This window comes from Notolepis coatsorum (assembly GCF_963971535.1).
Source record: "Notolepis coatsorum genome assembly, chromosome: 17".
Taxonomy (NCBI): Eukaryota; Metazoa; Chordata; class Actinopteri; order Aulopiformes; family Paralepididae; genus Notolepis; species Notolepis coatsorum.
The window spans coordinates 112346486-112366331 of NC_140181.1; the positions used below are offsets into that span (position 1 = coordinate 112346486).

Consider the following 19846-nt stretch of genomic DNA (forward strand, 5'->3'; position numbering starts at 1 on the left):
GGGAGAGGGTCAAACAGACAGGTTGAAGGTTTAGCCACGCCAACCAGTTTAGAGAGGGCACTAAGTGAGACGTTTTCAAGGCAGCATAGCGTATGACTGGAATCAAAGTCAGGGGGAATGCCCATCAAAGGTTGGGAAGGACTCTGATTGTTGAGTAAAGCAACAATTTCATCTCTAATGAGGTCAATTTTCTTGGTAAAAAATTTCATGAATTCGTTAGCCGAGAACGCATGGTTTAGGGCACTTGGTTGTTTCTGCGTAAGTTTTGCAACTGTGTCAAACAGAAACTTTGAGTTGTTTTTGTTTTCATTTATGAGCCTGGAAAAATAAGAGGTTTTGGCAAGTGAGAGTGCCTTTTTGTAGTTACGTAAACTATCATTCCAGGCGAGGCGGAATACTTCGAGTTTGGTCGAACGCCATTTATGTTCAAGTTTGCGACAAGCCTTTTTAAAGGAGCGCGTTTCCTCCGTAAACCAGGGAGTTTGTTTTTGCGGAGCATGTTTAATTTTGGGTTTAAGGGGAGCGACAGTGTCGAGCATGCTACAAACATTAAGTTTGTCTGTAAAGAGATCAAGGGGGCCAGAGTAAGAGAGGAAGGGAGAGAGGGTGTCTGGTAGGCAGTTAACTAGAATTGGGACAGTTGAGGCGTTAATACGACGGCTCATGTAGGATTCTACACTGTCTGGGCGAGAAACCGTCGGATCAATTTGAAATTTGATGAGGTAGTGGTCTGAGAGAGCAGGAACATAGGGGGAAACGGTCAAATCTGACACAGTGAGACCGCGGACTAGGTCAAGGGTGTTTGAATGAGACCGACAGAGTCAATGATGTCGGTAAAAGCCTTATTTAGGGGATCTAGAGTTTTATTGGAATGAATGTTAAAATCACCAACAATTAAAATGTTATCTGAGCGCATAACAAGCTCAGAGATGAAAGTTGAAAATTCAACTAGGAAGAGGGTGTAAGGGGGGCGGTATAGGACAGCCATTACAAAGGATGCAGTGGAGGTAGGAGTCAGACCGCCACACTTTCTGTTGGGTGGAGAGGGACGCAACAGGAGCACCTCAAACGAGGAAAACTTACAGTTTGCGTCGGATGTAAAGTTGTGCTTAGAGTCATAAATTAGAGCAACTCCGCCTCCTTTCTTGGAGGTGCGTGCGATGTGGGAGCTACTAAAATTAGGGGGTGAGGCCTCGTTTAAGGGCAGAAAGTCATTAGGTTTAAGCCATGTCTCAGTGAGGCCCAATAGGTCGAGACTATGGTCTGTTATCAGTTCATTTACCAAAAGAGCTTTGGTTGGCAGAGAGCGGATGTTGATAAGGCCAACCTTCACACACTCTGTATAGTTAGCAGCGTGGTTTTCAGCCATGCGGGTAGGTTTAATCGCAATTAAGTTGGCATGGTTTATCGCACAAGGACGAGCTGGGTAAAGCGGAGCGTAACGGGATATTCTAGTTTTGATTGGGTATACAGGTTTAGGGGTAGAGATAGAAAGAGAGGAGTGGGGAGCCTGGTGGAGGAGGGGCCGAGCAAGAAAGGTATAAGGATTGGCAGGGTCCATCAGTTTAGCATGACTAGCAGGCTCGCTAAGAGCCTGCACCCTGGCATGCTTGTGGGGTGGCTGTCAGCCCGAAGCTATAATCTTGTCTATGTTGCGAGATAAGAGAGAGGCGCCTTGCATGTTAGGATGCACGCCGTCCTTTCTCAGCAAGCCAGGGTGCCCCCAGAAAGAGGACCAATTATCCACGAACCCTAAGCCCTGTTCTTTACAGTATTTTTCCAGCCATCGGTGTAGAGAAGCTGTCCTACTCACAAACTCATCATCATGCCGGTTTACAGGCAGGGGGCCAGAGAAGATTACTCGATGCCGACTCATCTTTCTGGCGAGGTCAGAAAGCCTAACTATGTTGATCTTTGTGACCTCAGAGACTTTCATCCTACAGTCATTATTTCCGACGTGTATAACAATATGGTCGAATTTATCTTCAGTGGGTGGGATATGTGGGTTACTTTTTGCCTTGACTATGCTATTCGCCAGAAATCTCAGGTTGGCTTCAATGTCGGTAGCTCTGGCTCCCCCATAACATTTGATCTCGGCTGGCTTCTCTAGCATAATATGCCGGGTGATGGAGTCGCCAATCACAAGGACGGGACGACGGGGTTGCAGTGGAACCGGCTGCGTACTGGGACCGGAACCCGCAACACGTGTAAAATCATGTTGCGGAGCAGGTGCTGTTGAGGCCGAGGCCGAGCGGTTACACTGCCGCTCTGTAATGGGCGCAAAGGCCTTGTCCTGAGCACTATGTCTGGGACTCTCCAGACGAGAAGGCCTCGCTAGAGGCTCCTCAGAACAGCCTATAGTGTCCGAGATGTCTAAAGCTAACTGTTTTCCTGACTCAAGTTCAAGGACACGGCTCTCTAACAGAGTTAACCTTTCTAGGAGAGAGGGACAGACAGAACACATATCCAAGCTTACACCAGGTAGAGCAGGAACAAATAAAGATACGAAGTACTATGGATCAACTGCTAAAGGCTATGTGTATGAAGCCAATTGAAGGTTTAGCTAATGAGCTAAAACCAGTGGGTCGAGTAAGTTGACAAGCTAACAAGGCAAGACCAGAAAATGCAGGTACAAAGGAGTGGCCTGCTAGAGGAGGGCAGGTGAGGGGCAGTAGATACTCTGATGCACTCGGTTGCCTCCTCGGAAAACTCCAGCAGGAAAACTCCAAGTCTTTGTCTGTCTTAGTCGGTCGCCGGCGCTCTGCTGGCGCTTGGATAGACTACACTTAAATCCCTATTGAATATTGTCCCACACCTGTAGGGGGCTAGTCTCTGACTGATTGGACTAATTAGCACAGGCTGCTCACGTCAAACCCAATGGGGTGAAGAGAGCCTGATTGATTTGAGAACAAACAATTATCAAAATATACAATGGATTGAGTACTAACTTACATTACTCAGCAAGAACACAGTGAAGTCAGCTCAGGTTTTAGAGAAATGTGTGCAAAGGCAACTGTATTTAAACAAGCCTTGCCTCTAAGTAATTGGACTAATTACCACAGGCTGCTCACGTCAAACCCAATGGGGTGAAGAGAGCCTGATTGATTTGAGAACAAACAATTATCAAAATATACTCTCCACCTTCAAAGCTCGCCTCAAAACCCACCTGTTCTCCCTTGCCTTCAACCCCCCCCACCCCTAAACCCCCCCCTCCCCTCCAACCTGATCGTTATGTCTCTAGTCTTTTTTTTTTTTGTGCCATCAGGCTGTCTCCCCCGTTCCCCCCATGGTCTCATGTTCCTTTGTTTTTGTTTCTTTGTTGTTTTGTTTTGTTTCTTTGCTTTCGCCTCTTTGTTTGTACCCCTGCTCCCGACTACTGTCAGCGACTTCGGGTTATTGAGAAGCGCTATATAAATTAAATTAATTATTATTATTATTATTATTGAGTACTAACTTACATTACTCAGCAAGAACACAGTGAAGTCAGCTCAGGTTTTATTACAGTACTGTAATTGCAAATCTGGTATGTCATAAATGTATAGATGTAGCAGTACTGTCTATCGGTATGTCATGTATGTCACATATGTTACGATGAATTGAAAATGGGGGACCCTGATGTAAACAAGACGAAAGTCTTTCTCTGGTCTGCATCCCCTTAACAATTGTATGTATTGAGCTGTACTGTACTGTACCCATTCTGCAATCTGTTAATAAAGTTTTCAATCAATCAATCAATCAGTAAAATGAGTAACAGTGAGGTGCAATGCAGAGGTACAAAACTTAGGGTAGGGTGCAAATGAGGTATGAATGTGGTGCAAATCTCTTTAATAATAGATAAATATAAAGTGTGTTGAAGTGAGTAAAGTGAGTGGTAAGGTGAGTGTTTGTTTAAAGTGAGTGTGTACATGTGGATGTGTGTGCAGTGAGTGTCATTGCCATTGAGCATCCTGATGGCCTGGGGATAGAAGCTCCTGAGTCTCTCTGTACCGGCCATGAGACTCCGGTAGCGCTTGCCTGAGCAGTTCAAAGAGGAAGTTGTTTGGGTGACTAGAGTCTTTGGTTATTCTCTTAGCCGTGGCCCTGCAACGCTAATGTCCTGGGCCCTCATTCATCAATGTGTGCGTAGAACATGTTCTATTTCCACACGTAAGCACGGAATGTAGAACCAGTGTACGCACAGGGAAGTCGGGATTCATCACACGTGCGTACGCAGGCTCTATGCTCCTCCGTGTTGATGAATACCACTTTGTTCTACCGTCAATGCTCGTGCATGATTATCCATATATGGTCATGAAAGTGAGGAAACACCCCCCATGGGATGTGAAATAATGGACTGACCCGAGCGGAACTCTTTTAGAGGCATCTATTTTGTTGTCGGCTAATAAAGACCGCGCTGGAATATGACTGCCTTTTCCCGTGTTGTTTAATTAATACCCAGGGATTAAAGTTCTCCTCAATTTTATTCCAAATCGCGATGGATCTCCCGTAAATTTTCTACCTGCTGCATATGATTTCTAGAGGCATACTACAATCTATTTTGATGTCAGTATTGGGTAGCCTACATAAACAATAATACGAGAGCATATACAAGAACAATGAATCTTACTGCCATGTATGATGTAGCAGATACGCCATGCGTAGCCTGCCTATATGTGATCAATACAAACATGAACTTGAATTCCATCATGTCTGTGTGCGGGTCACTGCGGGAACTCACAAGGCTGTTGTCACAATGTAAATAAGAACGTGCACTGAAAAGTTACAATATGTAGTTGGTTGATTATTTGTATGACAGTCAGTAAACCCTTGCAAAAAGTATCCGTTTTATTTAATGAATTGAAAACATTCAGCATCGCCTTCCTCCCGGCATCCAGCAATAACATGTATCAGGCAAATGCGCATCGCAACATTGACTGAGTGGAATCCCTTTCTATTCACATAACTGCATTTGTGATGGAGCTTTGACAGCTACAGTAACAGTCTATTGCTCGATCCATCTCCAATATCACGATCGATCGTGCCGGTGGCAAAGACCCGAGGGTGGAGAGGATCTTGAATGAATTCCATCATCATATATATATGTTGTGTGTCTGTCCACTATGTTTGTTACTTTGTTATTCCCCCCCCCCCCCTATCTATGTAAAGCGACCTTGGGTCTCTTGAAAGGCGCTATATAAAATGAAGCTATTATTATTATTGTTATTATTATTATCATCACATCTGTGCGGGAGCTCACAAATAGACTGTTAGTCTCAGTGAAGTTTCAACGGAGGTCATCTATTCTAACCAACAAATTGAAGTAGAAAGCATTTCGTGACCAATCTTATTTGGAAACATGACGCACAAAATAATTAGCTTTTTATTTGAAACAATATCTAATCGCGTTTGGAGGTTGGTGTTTTGCGTCTGCCCCCCCGTGCCAAACAAGCAGCCCGTGTGAGCCCGTTATAATTACACTACTGTCGCTATTTTACAATGAACTATAATGAATTACGGGTCATACAGAAGTTGAACACTAATGCACGGAAGCTTATTTCCGCCTTGAAACTAATGCAGAACTGAGGAGTGCTTATGCGTAGTAACGATATTCTACCACTGGGCGTCAGGTAAGTGTGCTCTGACCTGTGCGTAGACGTAAGCACGGAGTCAAGTTCAAGTTGAAATTGATGAATCCCACTCTTTGCTTAGAAATGATCGTACGCACAGGGTAAGCACAGATCTGTGCGTAGAACACGTTGATGAATGAGGGCCCTGGAGAGTGGGAAGCCCACCTCCATATCCAACACACTTCTGTTTCTGTTACCGGAAGAATACCAGCTATAAAGTCTATTTCCCTAGCAACGGCTGTTAGCCATAGCAACGCCGCCCTATCTCCCCTACTCTCGTCACTAAGCGAAGGCGGCCGCTTGTCACCTCTGACCCAATCAGACGCTGCTATGGCTTAAAATGAACACTCTCTCTCTCTCTCTGTGAGTGACCGTGGCGCTCTGTCTGTCTGTCTCTTACAGCCCGAGTTCAACACACTAGGGCTGACCTTCGAAATCTTTTTTGGCATTCGAAGCTTCGGGGCCGAGATTCGATTTAAAGGAAAACTCCAACATTTTGGGAAATTAGCTTATTTGCCATCTACCCTGGAGTTAGACAAGAAGATACATACCCCTTTTCTTCTCTGTGCATGCAGTAGGAGTAGGAAGACACACACCGTTAGCCTAGCTTAGCGTCAGTCACTGGAAGTAGGTTCCTCCATTAGCCTAGTTCCAAACGTCTTCCTACTCTTTCGCCCTTCAGGTGAAAACTAGCAATATGGGTGTAAGAAAATGTGTATTAATCCTGTAACATGAGTGAAGGTCAGATCTAGCCTGGAATAGAGAACAGAATGTTGATTTTTTGATGTTCAAGTTTCTTTATTAGTTGTCATACAGAAGTACAGAATACTTTTATATAAAATGCTTCTTTCTGTTTTGCTCCAGAGATTGTGCTAGATAAAAATAGATAAGTATAAAATAGAAGTCAAGTACGTAGACAAGTGTTCAATATATACATACAATGTACAATGCAGAGTAGAAAAGTAACTGAGTTACAATACAATATACTATACAGTACAATGCAGAAATGGGATGAGGTACAATTTAGGTACAATTTACAGTAAGGTGTAATGAGGTATGGGTTGTAGTGCAAATTCTTTGCCAATAAATATAAAGTGTGTTTAGGTGTTCTAAAGTGAGTGCTGCAGTGAGTTGTTTGTTTAAAGTGAGTGTGTGCGTGTGGATGTGTGTGCACTGCTGTGAGTGCATTTGATGGTTGTTACATAGTGTTATTGTCATTTGTATGTGTGTAATGTGTAACTAGTACAGTGGAGGGGTGTCCAGTCCAGGGCCCAGAGAGTAGAGAGCTGTGTGAGTCGTCCCCGGACAGCTTATGTGAGAGGATGACCATCCTTGTTCAAAAGTTGAGCTCTTGCAGATTAGCCTGGCCCCACTTCTATCCAGAACAATATATATATATATATATATAAGGGGACTGCACATTGTTTATTCACTGTGCTGTTTACCATGGCCTCTCATTCAATCATGATATTCATTGTTTTGGGAAATACAGGTCCTGCAGTTGCCACTCTGATAATGGTTCTGGATATAGAGCAGGGCCAGTCACCTCAAGAGCTCAATCTTTGACCTTGCATGATTACTATATAACCCTCAGGCTAGGGTTGGATTAGGCCTAGAATATATCTGTCGTGTGGTCCAGGGTTGAGCATCTGGGGAAACAGAAAAACAATCAATACATTTTGGAACATTGTTACTACAATAGATAACGTTATTCATCATATTAACAGATTGCAGAATGGGTACAGTACAGTACAGCTCAATACACACAATTGTTAATGGGATGCAGACCAGAGAAAGACTTTCATCTTGTTTACATCAGGGTCCCCCATTTTCAATTCATCATAACATATTACATACATGACATACAGATAGACAGTAAACAACAGCACAGGGACCATCCAATATCAAACAATTGTTAAGGGGATGCAGACCAGAGAAAGACGTTTGTCTTGTTTACATCAGGGCCCCCCATTTGTAATTCATAGTGACAACAGCATCTAAAACAATATATTTATATGTATATTTATATATTGGAATAGTATATTTATGAGACAGTATATTTTGTACATATGTAACGGTTGTGACAACGTCAAATTTCTAACGTCACAGGCAACAACACAGACCGCTATACCATAGTGTAACACACAGCAAGAATGTGAAACAAGTTACTATTATTAGTATTGGGTTAGAGTTGTTTGATTTACACTAACGTAATGTTAGATTGCTATCTGAGAAAGTTAAAATGCTAACGTAACGTTAGTCTTTGTGAGCTGGCTACAACATTTTCCAATGTGTAATCGGACGTCAAAACGGACTGCATATAAACTGCTGATGACTCATAACTTCCTATCACGTTTGAATAATGCTGTAAAGTTAAGTAAAAATGCATTTCAATAGTAATGTATATAAATTGAGAGCTTACCGATGCAGAGCTATCCAGTGTTGTCAACAGACGAGTCGCAATATTTACTTCCTGGTTCCAGGGCTTGAAGAATGTCATTGGGAGAAATCAAGTCACCTGACGTTGTAACGCGTTTTGATTGGTTCCGCAGCAACGCCCCTTTTCACAAACGTAGGTCGTTTTTATCTTATCAACACATTAATTTTCATAAAGATATGACCCAAAAACCGTTGCCAACAAACGGAAATGTGTTATTATAGTATATTATGTAGTTCATATTACAATAACATATACTCTCTAAAACCAGATCAATCATTTCATTAACACTTTGGTTGCCTTGGGTTAAATTCATGATATACCATAGGTTGCCGGCTCTATTTGTCTATGGAGAAAGTCCCCTTCTTTGCAGGGCTATAACTTTTTAAATTCTATTGCTACATTGCCATTATTAGGGCCCATTCAAAGTCCTATATGTATTGTTCATTGTGTAGCAACGTTAAACTTTTTCATTCACATATTCATAGTAAAGTATGGTCTAATGTATAAGTATGTTTTCATCTCTTTCTGCAGCTTTCTCCAGAACGTGATATATAGCCCCAAATGCATTATATTGATGATGAAATACAGTTTGATGGCAATCAGCGCGATATAAAAAATTCCAACTAGACGTACTTCTAGAAGTTACTACACGTCATCTGATGTTGACCGGATGGGCGAGGGGGCGTTTATAATTCCGTGGGCAGCGTTATACCAATCATCTAATGTGGGTCAAATGTTGATAATAGCAGTTAGTATCGAAGACGGTAACGTTACACGCTCAAACTCACCCCAGTCTCCGCGCGCCGTTGGGCGATCGTCGTAGAGTAGAAATTCTATCATTATGGGATGGCGATTTACCCGGTCCATCTCCAGCTTGTATAATGGTATATACGTCCAAATCATGTTGTTTATCGAGTTATTGGCAATCGATCGCTATGTAGCGTGACGAGCCAGAGTCCCGGGACATGTACCGAGTGGCCGGAAGCAATACGGACGTCTAGCACAACCTCTATGGCACATCCTGTTTAAGCGATTGCGCCGATCGGCCACCAGATGGCGCTCCTGAACCGCCAGAGAGCTCAGTGGGTCCTGCTGGTGGATCTCAGGCCAGCGGAGGGGACATATGAATCCGATCGCAGATTTTTGAAATATTGATATAAGGACGACGTAAAGCGTCCTCCGGCAACTTTAGCATGGCCAGCAAAGACGTCTAAAGACGTTTCATGGCAGTCAAAGTGTTAACGGAAGCCTATAGCAACCTTCGGCCCACCGTCTAATATGTAATGTTAATTACCTGAAATTATTCAATTTTTTGGGGGGGGAAACCCTGCATATATCAGTATCGGTTGATATCGGTTGATATCGGTATCGGAAATTAAGAGTTGGACAATATCGGTATATCGGTATCGGTAAAAAAGCCAATATCGAGCATCCCTAGTTAAAAGTCTTAACCTCTTAACCCCTGTTCCCCCCCCCCCATGCTGCTTTGACACCCGAATTTCCCCAAGGGGATCAATAAAGGATCATCTTATCTTAACCCTTTCACTGCCGTACTACCAAACGGTTAACCCTTTCACCGCGACAATACACAGAAGGTTAACCCTTTCACTGCCACACTACAGAAGGTTAACCCTTTACTATCACACTACCGACGGTAAATAACTCTCTTGACCGCTTGTCGCTCTTGAGATTTCGACCTCTCCAGTGATTCTCCTCCGGTGCCGTCTTCCTCCAGGTAACTCCATGGTGTTCAAGCCGTCGCCCGTGACCCCGCTGACGGCCGTCCTGCTGGCGGAGATCTACGCCGAGGCGGGGGCTCCCGAGGGCCTGTTCAACGTGGTGCAGGGCGGGCAGGAGACGGGCGCCCTGCTCTGCCACCACCCCGGCGTGGCCAAGGTGTCCTTCACCGGCAGCGTGGCCACGGGCAAGAAGGTGAGGAGGACTTCATCGTTATAGATGGATGGATGGAATAGTTTATTGATTTAGAATGGAAATAACACATTATACATTTGAACACGAGATGGAGCAGGTATACATATCACCGTTTACCAATAGGATTAAAATAAACACAATAAAGCCATAGGCGCGAGCGGCTGGGTGGCGCAGCGGAGATTGTGCTCGTCACCAATGCAAGAGACTCCGGTCTCGAATCCGGGTGTCAGCATTGCCTGCGGCTTGGGCCGGCCGTCATACTAACTCAATTGGCAGAGTCGGGGTGGAAAGTCGATGGGTGGGGATTGGACGTTGTGGACAGCGACTCCTACAGGTCGGTTGGGGGACGCCTGCACAGCAGAGACAGGAAGTATCGGGGGCAGCGTGAGCCTCCCATGCGTTACTCCTCGCCACTGAGAGTCCGCGCTGTCTGGTGAACGACATATGCAGACAACTTACAATCAAATTGTTCATCTGTGCAATACCAATAATACATGCATTGCATACATACATTAATATTCCATTTTATAGACAATAAAAGAATAAAAAGGAATAACACATATTAGAAACCCTTTGTTCACTACTCCCAGCTTCTGCTACTCATGATCCACCTCTTTATAGCTGATTTAAAAGTGGAGAAGGGGCTTATGGACTTCAACTCCATTGGTAGGCTATTCCATTGTACTGCTGCTGAATATAGGAATGAGTTTTGGCCTATTTTTCTATTACATCTCACTGGGACGATGTCTGTAGGGCTCCCCCTGGTGGCGTGTCCGTGTACATCCCTAACCCTGTTAAAATATCCACTAAGATATTGAGGGACATTTTCACAGACGTTCGCGTGTTTTACTTGCATAACTTGTCGTAACATGAACTTGTAAGTCGCTTTGGATAAAAGCGTCCGCTAAATGACAAAATGTAAAATGTTAATAGTTTTTTTTACATTTAAATCTTTTTATATTCTATTGGCACATGAATACAGTACACATGAATACAGTACAAACATTACCAAAGAACGGGTATTTTCCACATTCCTGCCATTCCAGACCCACCCTCCCTCCAACCCACTAACATTTAAATTTAAATTAAATGGTGCATTTATATAGCGCTTTTATCCAAAGCTCTTTTTTGGACAATTTGTTCCTCACATTTTTACCCCATAGTCCTCCTCGATGAGACTGTCACTATGAATTGAAAATGGGGGACCCTGATGTAAACAAGACGAAAGTCTTTCTCTGGTCTGCATCCCCTTAACAATTGTGTGTATTGAGCCGTACTGTATTGTACCCATTCTGCAATCTGTTAATAAAGTTTTCAATCAAACATTGTGGCACACAGCAGCTCAATCTCGCTTAAAATATGTACTTCAACCACAGGAAAAAGGTAGATATTGTACGCCATAAGTAATATATTGATGTATTTACAAATAAGTACATATATTATTATTATATATTTTCTTCCTGCTGGAGAGCGAACCCAGGGGACGAACTCACGCTCGCATGGGAGGCAGGTGACCCTAACCTTAACCCCACCTTTCTATCTTAACCATAACCGTTAAACGTTAAAACTAATCATCATCGGGGCGCCCCAGTGGCGAACCACATAGCGACACGGCCGACCCGGGTTCGACTCCCGAACCCGTCATTATTTGCCGAATGTCTTCCCCCCACTCTGTCTCCCATTCCTCCTCTGTCTCTCTCTACTGGACTGCCCAGTAGCAATAAAGCGATAAAACGCCAAAAAAAGAAATCTTTAAAAAACAAATCATCATCATCATCATCATCATCATCATCATCATAGTATTGCTGTGTTGGTGTCGGGGTGAGTGGGTGGCTTGGTCTAGTGGTGAGTGAGAGCACTCGCCCGTGACCACAACAACTGTTAGTTCCACTTCCGACTGCACTTTTATTTTTTTTACTTTTGCTGATGACAAAATGTACATTATATACCTTTTTTTCCTCCTGTGGCCGATTAGTATTTCATTTACATATTCTGATGAGACCGCGTTGCACATAATTATGGAGAAGATCCGGCAAAACATGGAACTACATCTTAAACACACACACAGGGATCTTAAACACACACACAGGGATCTTAAACACACACAGGGATCTTACACACAGGGCTGAGGGAGTGGTATAACATGTAACACCAGGCTGTGATTATAGCGTGGTGTCGTGTGTACAGCTGAAGATCTGATTTCCTGTCTCATCCTCTGTACTGATCACAGTGTTTGATAACGACAGTTAACCCTCTGTACTCTAATCACAGTGTTTGATAACGACAGTTAACCCTCTGTACTCTGATCACAGTGTTTGATAACGACAGTTAACCCTCTGTACTCTGATCAGTGTTTGATAACGACAGTTAACCCTCTGTACTCTGATCACAGTGTTTGATAACAACAGTTGACCCTCTGTACTCTGATCACAGTGTTTGATAACGACAGTTAACCCTCTGTACTCTGATCACAGTGTTTGATAACGACAGTTGACCCTATGTACTCTGATCACAGTGTTTGATAACGACAGTTGACCCTCTGTACTCTGATCACAGTGTTTGATAACGAGAGATGACCCTCTTCACCGTGACCCTTGACCCCACAGATCATGGCGATGGCCTCCCAGGGGGTGAAGCACGTGACCTTGGAGCTGGGCGGGAAGTCCCCGTTGATCATCTTTGAGGACAGCGACCTGCAGAACGCGGTGAAGGGAGCTCTCATGGCCAACTTCCTGTCTCAAGGCCAGGTGCGGTGCGCTAACTTCCTGTCTCAAGGCCAGGTGCGGTGCGCTAACTTCCTGTCTCAAGGCCAGGTGCGGTGCGCTAACTTCCTGTCTCAAGGCCAGGTGCGGTGCGCTAACTTCCTGTCTCAAGGCCAGGTGCGGTGCGCTAGTCTGGATACTTCCTGTCTCAAGGCCAGGTGCGGTGCGCTAGTCTGGATACTTCCTGTCTCAAGGCCAGGTGCGGTGCGCTAGTCTGGATACTTCCTGTCTCAAGGCCAGGTGCGGTGCGCTAGTCTGGATACACTAAGTTCAAGTTCAAGTTCTTTAATAGTTGTCATACAGAAGTACAGAATACTTTCATACAAGAAGCATTTTGTATGAAAGTATTCTGTACTTCTGTATGACAACTATTAAAGAACTTGAACTTGAACTTGAACTAATACATACATAATACCTTTTATTTTATATAGCAGATATCTACACACTATACCGTCACACTATTGCCGTCACATCACTACACCTCTGTTGCACAATTCAGATTTCAGATTCAGAGTTTTATTTGCCACATGGAAACAATGCAATCATGGAGTTTTTCATACAAAATCATAAATACCATACCATGGACAAAAGGAGCAGGAAGAAGAAGAATTTTTATAGTTACCTGCCCCTTATTCCTAAACTAAACAAGTATTACTTGATGGTCGGCGTACAACCTAATTTACACAAAATAATAATTTATACCATATACAAAGAAACAAACAATCCACAGTTTAAACAAGAAATTAAATGATAATAATAATAATAATAATAATAATAATAATAATAATAATAATAATAATAATAATAATAATAATAATAATAATAATAATAATAATAATAATAATAAAGAATAAACGAGAGAAAAGAAAATATCTCACTATTCAGATCACATTTGACTTTCATACTGACTAAATTTTCTTTTTTATAATTCGTATTGAAAATGTGAGTTTAACCGTCTGTAGTGTGGTAGTGAAAGGGTTAACCTTCTGTCGTGTGGTTGTGAAAAGGTTAACCCTTTGTTGTGTGGCAGTGAAAGGGTTAACCCTCTGTATTGTCGCCGTGAAAGGGTTAACCCTTTGGTAGCGCGGTAGTGAAAGGGTTAAAGATTACATTAGATTAGTTGCAGCACTTGTCTTTTTACTAAAACGTTTGAATCCAATGCAGGTCTGCAGCAACGGTACGAGGGTCTTCGTTCAGAGACGGATCCTGCCCGAGTTCGTGGAGGAGGTGGTGACGAGGACGCGGGCCATCCCGATAGGAGACCCCCTGCTGGAGGGAACCCGCATGGGGGCACTGGTCAACCGCCCGCACCTGGACCGAGTGCTAGGCTTCGTGGATCAGGCAAAGAAAGAGGTCTGATTGGCCAAAGCATATTCGTTTCCCCCTTATTCTACAATAATACAATATAAATGTGTTGGTAAACGGCGACTTAAAATCAGACCATAGTTGTGAATGAGGCAACTGTAGGTGGAGTGTTATGTTATTGTGTTGTTGTGTTGTGTTATGTTGTTATGTTGTGTTATGTTGTTGTGTTATGGTGTTGTGTTGTGCTATGTTGTTGTGTTGTGTTGTGCTATGTTGTTGTGTTATGTTGTTGTGTTGTTGTGTTATGGTGTTGTGTTGTGCTATGTTGTTGTGTTGTGTTGTGCTATGTTGTTGTGTTATGTTGTTGTGTTGTGTTGTGCTATGTTGTTGTGTTGTGTTATGTTGTTGTGTTGTGTTATGGTGTTGTGTTGTGCTATGTTGTTGTGTTGTGTTGTGCTATGTTGTTGTGTTATGTTGTTGTGTTGTGTTGTGCTATGTTGTTGTGTTGTGTTGTGCTATGTTGTTGTGTTGTGTTGTGCTATGTTGTTGTGTTATGTTGTTGTGTTGTGTTGTTATGTTGTGTTGTTGTGTTATGTTGTTGTGTTATGTTGTTGTGTTGTGCTATGTTGTTGTGTTGTGTTATGTTGTTGTGTTGTGTTATGTTGTTGTGTTGTGCTATGTTGTTGTGTTGTTGTGTTGTTATGTTGTGTTGTTGTGTTATGTTGTTGTGTTATGTTGTTGTGTTGTGCTATGTTGTTGTGTTGTGTTGTTATGTTGTGTTGTTGTGTTATGGTGTTGTGTTGTGTTGTGTTATGTTGTTGTGTTGTGTTGTGCTATGTTGTTGTGTTGTGTTATTATCTCATGTTGTTGTGTTGTTATGTTGTGTTGTTGTGTTATGTTGTTATGTTGTGTTGTTGTGTTATGTTGTTGTGTTGTGTTATGTTGTGTTGTTGTGTTATGTTGTTGTGTTGTGTTATGTTGTTGTGTTGTGTTGTTATCTCATGTTGTTGTGTTGTTATGTTGTGTTGTTGTGTTATGTTGTTGTGTTGTTGTGTTATGTTGTGTTGTTGTGTTATGTTGTTATGTTGTGTTGTTGTGTTATGTTGTTGTGTTGTGTTATGTTGTTGTGTTGTGTTGTTATCTCATGTTGTTGTGTTGTTATGTTGTGTTGTTGTGTTATGTTGTTGTGTTGTGTTATGTTGTTGTGTTGTGTTGTGCTATGTTGTTGTGTTGTGTTGTTGTGTGCTATGTTGTTGTGTTGTGTTGTTATGTTGTGTTGTTGTGTTATGTTGTTGTGTTGTGTTATGTTGTTGTGTTGTGCTATGTTGTTGTGTTGTGTTGTTATCTCATGTTGTTGTGTTGTTATGTTGTGTTGTTGTGTTATGTTGTTGTGTTGTGTTATGTTGTTATCTCATGTTGTTGTGTTGTTATGTTGTGTTGTTGTGTTATGTTGTTGTGTTGTGTTATGTTGTTGTGTTGTGCTATGTTGTTATCTCATGTTGTTGTGTTGTTATGTTGTGTTGTTGTGTTATGTTGTTGTGTTGTGTTATGTTGTTGTGTTGTGCTATGTTGTTGTGTTGTGTTGTTATCTCATGTTGTTGTTATGTTGTGTTGTTGTGTTATGTTGTTGTGTTGTGTTGTTGTGTTGTGTTATGTTGTTGTGTTGTGTTGTGCTATGTTGTTGTGTTGTGTTGTGTTGTTGTGTTGTGCTATGTTGTTGTGTTGTTATGTTGTGTTGTTGTGTTATGTTGTTGTGTTGTGTTGTGCTATGTTGTTGTGTTGTGTTGTTGTGTTGTGTTGTGCTATGTTGTTGTGTTGTTATGTTGTGTTGTTGTGTTATGTTGTTGTGTTGTTATGTTGTGTTGTTGTGTTATGTTGTTGTGTTGTGTTATGTTGTTGTGTTGTGTTGTGCTATGTTGTTGTGTTGTGTTGTGCTATGTTGTTGTGTTGTTATGTTGTGTTGTTATCTCATGTTGTTATGTTGTGTTGTTATCTCATGTTGTTGTGTTGTTATGTTGTGTTGTTGTGTTATGTTGTTGTGTTGTGTTATGTTGTTGTGTTGTGCTATGTTGTTGTGTTGTTATGTTGTGTTGTTATCTCATGTTGTTGTGTTGTTATGTTGTGTTGTTATCTCATGTTGTTGTGTTGTGTTGTTGTGTTTCTTCCAGGGAGCCCAGGTGCTGTGTGGAGGCGAGCCTTTTGTCCCGACCGATCCTAAACTCCGAGACGGATACTACATGACTCCATGCGTCTTGGGTGAGAGCCTGATACTACATGACTCCATGCGTCTTGGGTGAGAGCCTGATACTACATGACTCCATGCGTCTTGGGTGAGAGCCTGATACTACATGACTCCATGCGTCTTGGGTGAGAGCCTGATACTACATGACTCCATGCGTCTTGGGTGAGAGCCTGATACTACATGACTCCATGCGTCTTGGGTGAGAGCCTGATACTACATGACTCCATGCGTCTTGGGTGAGAGCCTGATACTACATGACTCCATGCGTCTTGGGTGAGAGCCTGATACTACATGACTCCATGCGTCTTGGGTGAGAGCCTGATACTACATGACTCCATGCGTCTTGGGTGAGAGCCTGATACTACATGACTCCATGCGTCTTGGGTGAGAGCCTGATACTACATGACTCCATGCGTCTTGGGTGAGAGCCTGATACTACATGACTCCATGCGTCTTGGGTGAGAGCCTGATACTACATGACTCCATGCGTCTTGGGTGAGAGCCTGATACTACATGACTCCATGTGTCTTGGGTGAGAGCCTGATACTACATGACTCCATGCGTCTTGGGTGAGAGCCTCACTGATACTACATGACTCCATGTGTCTTGGGTGAGAGCCTGATACTACATGACTCCATGCGTCTTGGGTGAGAGCCTGATACTACATGACTCCATGCGTCTTGGGTGAGAGCCTGATACTACATGACTCCATGCGTCTTGGGTGAGAGCCTGATACTACATGACTCCATGCGTCTTGGGTGAGAGCCTGATACTACATGACTCCATGCGTCTTGGGTGAGAGCCTGATACTACATGACTCCATGCGTCTTGGGTGAGAGCCTGATACTACATGACTCCATGCGTCTTGGGTGAGAGCCTGATACTACATGACTCCATGCGTCTTGGGTGAGAGCCTGATACTACATGACTCCATGCGTCTTGGGTGAGAGCCTGATACTACATGACTCCATGCGTCTTGGGTGAGAGCCTGATACTACATGACTCCATGCGTCTTGGGTGAGAGCCTGATACTACATGACTCCATGCGTCTTGGGTGAGAGCCTGATACTACATGACTCCATGCGTCTTGGGTGAGAGCCTGATACTACATGACTCCATGCGTCTTGGGTGAGAGCCTGATACTACATGACTCCATGCGTCTTGGGTGAGAGCCTGATACTACATGACTCCATGCGTCTTGGGTGAGAGCCTCACTGATACTACATGACTCCATGCGTCTTGGGTGAGAGCCTGATACTACATGACTCCATGCGTCTTGGGTGAGAGCCTCACTGATACTACATGACTCCATGCGTCTTGGGTGAGAGCCTGATACTACATGACTCCATGCGTCTTGGGTGAGAGCCTGATACTACATGACTCCATGCGTCTTGGGTGAGAGCCTGATACTACATGACTCCATGCGTCTTGGGTGAGAGCCTGATACTACATGACTCCATGCGTCTTGGGTGAGAGCCTGATACTACATGACTCCATGCGTCTTGGGTGAGAGCCTCACACATCCATACATTGATGGACTGGCTTTTAATAATTAGGTTTTGCTCTTAACACTTTGGTTGCCAGGCTTATGTACATCATTATACCCTTCTCTGCCAGCTCTATTTGTCTATGGATAAGTTCCCCTTCTTTGCAGGGCTATAACTTTTTAAATTGTATTGCTAAATTGACATTACTATGGCCCATTCAACGTCAAGTATCTATTGTTCAGGGTGTAGCAACGTTATACTTTTTCATTCACATATTCATACTAAAATACGGTCTAAAGTATAAGTATGTTTTTATCGTTTTCTGCAGCATTCTCCAGAACGTGATTTATAGCCCTAAATGCATTATATTGATGATCAAATACAGTTTGATAGCGATCTGCGCGAGATAAAAAAATTCAAATGGACGTGCTTCTAGAAGTTACTACTTATCATCTGATGTTGACCGGATGGGGGGGGGGGGTCGTTTATAATTCCGTGGCCAACGTTAGATGATTCATCTAGTGTGGGTGATATGATCATTAGAGCAGTTTGTATCGAACACGTTAAAAAAAAACGCTGAAACTAACCGTAGCTTCCTCGTAGCGTTGGGCGATGAGCGTGGAGCAGAAATATTCCTATTATGGGATGTTGAAATATGCGATCCATCTCCAGGTTGTATAATAGTATATACGTCCAAATCATGTTGTTTATCGAGTTATTGGTAACGGATTGCTATCCATTGTGTCGAGCTCGAGTCCCGGGACTATTAGCGAGTGATCGGACTGAATTTGAGCGATCCACCGATCGGCCACCAGATGGCGCTCTTGAACCGTTGGAGAGTTGAGAGGGGATCAACAGTAGATCTCAATTCTCCGGGGGAGAAATATGATTGCGATCACAGATTTTTGAAATATTGATATCAATGACGTGGTACGGCGTCTTTGGCATAATGAGCATGGCGGGGAATGAAGTGGTGAGGCGTTTTTGGCAATCAAAGTGTTAACACTTAACGGTGGCAGAGAGTGGTATAAGATAGGCACAATGCCCGGCGGTCAATGTGTTAACGGTCTCTTAAACGTCATTCTCTCTCTCTCGTCATTTGTCACCCGACCACCACCACCGTTAGGAAACTGCACCGATGAGATGTCCTGCGTGAAGGAGGAGATCTTCGGGCCGGTCATGTCCGTGTTGTCGTTTGAGACGGAGGAGGAGGTGCTGCGGAGGGCGAACGACACCGCCTTGGGTCTGGCCGCAGGCGTCTTCACCAGGTACACACCAGGGGTGGAAAGTACTCGAGTAATTGTACTCCGTTACAATACTTAAGTACTGTTTTTGGGGATTTGTACTTTACTCGAGTATTATTAGGTTTGTATACTTGTACTTTTACTCAATTACATTTCAGAGAAAAAAAAAACATACTTTTTACTCCTTATATTTAAAATGCAGACCTACAAAGTACAAATCTCACAGTTCCAACTATTTTAATTAGTATATTTGTTCCTCTGGCCAAACTAACGCTAACGTTATTAATCCTGCGGCTGCACGTTATTTAAAAACAGCCAATCAAATCCCCATCAATGGAAAATGAACCCGCCCATACCCATGCTGATTGGTCCTTGTGCAAGACTAGAAAGCGGGGATCTTTGATTAAACACATGCTATCAGAAGAATAGACAGTCAGAGTGACAAGCTACAGAAGATGGCCACAAACGATAGTACGAGTGATGAAGAGGCCAAAACGGAACATTTCATTGCCCCCCAATAAAAAAAAGTTTTAACTTTTTAGTACTTAAGTACATTTAAAAGTAGACACACTTTGACTTTTACTCAAGTGTGTTTTTAGCCAGATACTACAAGATTCAAGAGGTTTATTTGTCACATACATACCAGGGCATCAGAGCATGTGAGCGGAGTGGAGCGGGTGGATTTTGAAGTGAGCGCGGAGTGGGCTTTAAAAAAAAAATAGTGACTCCGGAGCGAGAGCTCTCCTCCGCTCCCAGCCGCTCAGTGCACACGATCACACAGTGGTTTAAACTGATGTAATACATGTAGTACAATGCCAAAGCAATAGG

General features: G+C 43.1%; 1 protein-coding gene across 2 annotated transcripts in view; it reads left to right on the forward strand.

Annotated features, from left to right (window-relative positions):
- aldh9a1b (aldehyde dehydrogenase 9 family, member A1b) overlaps positions 1-19846 on the forward strand; it is a 69580-nt gene that overhangs the window by 29883 nt on the left and 19851 nt on the right. For both annotated transcript variants that reach the window (XM_084332580.1, XM_084332581.1), the window contains 5 exons: positions 9782-9978; positions 12585-12725; positions 13905-14093; positions 16214-16301; positions 18901-19042. In XM_084332580.1, the coding sequence (XP_084188706.1) occupies positions 9782-9978; positions 12585-12725; positions 13905-14093; positions 16214-16301; positions 18901-19042 (757 nt within the window). The remainder of the gene's footprint in view (positions 1-9781; positions 9979-12584; positions 12726-13904; positions 14094-16213; positions 16302-18900; positions 19043-19846) is intronic.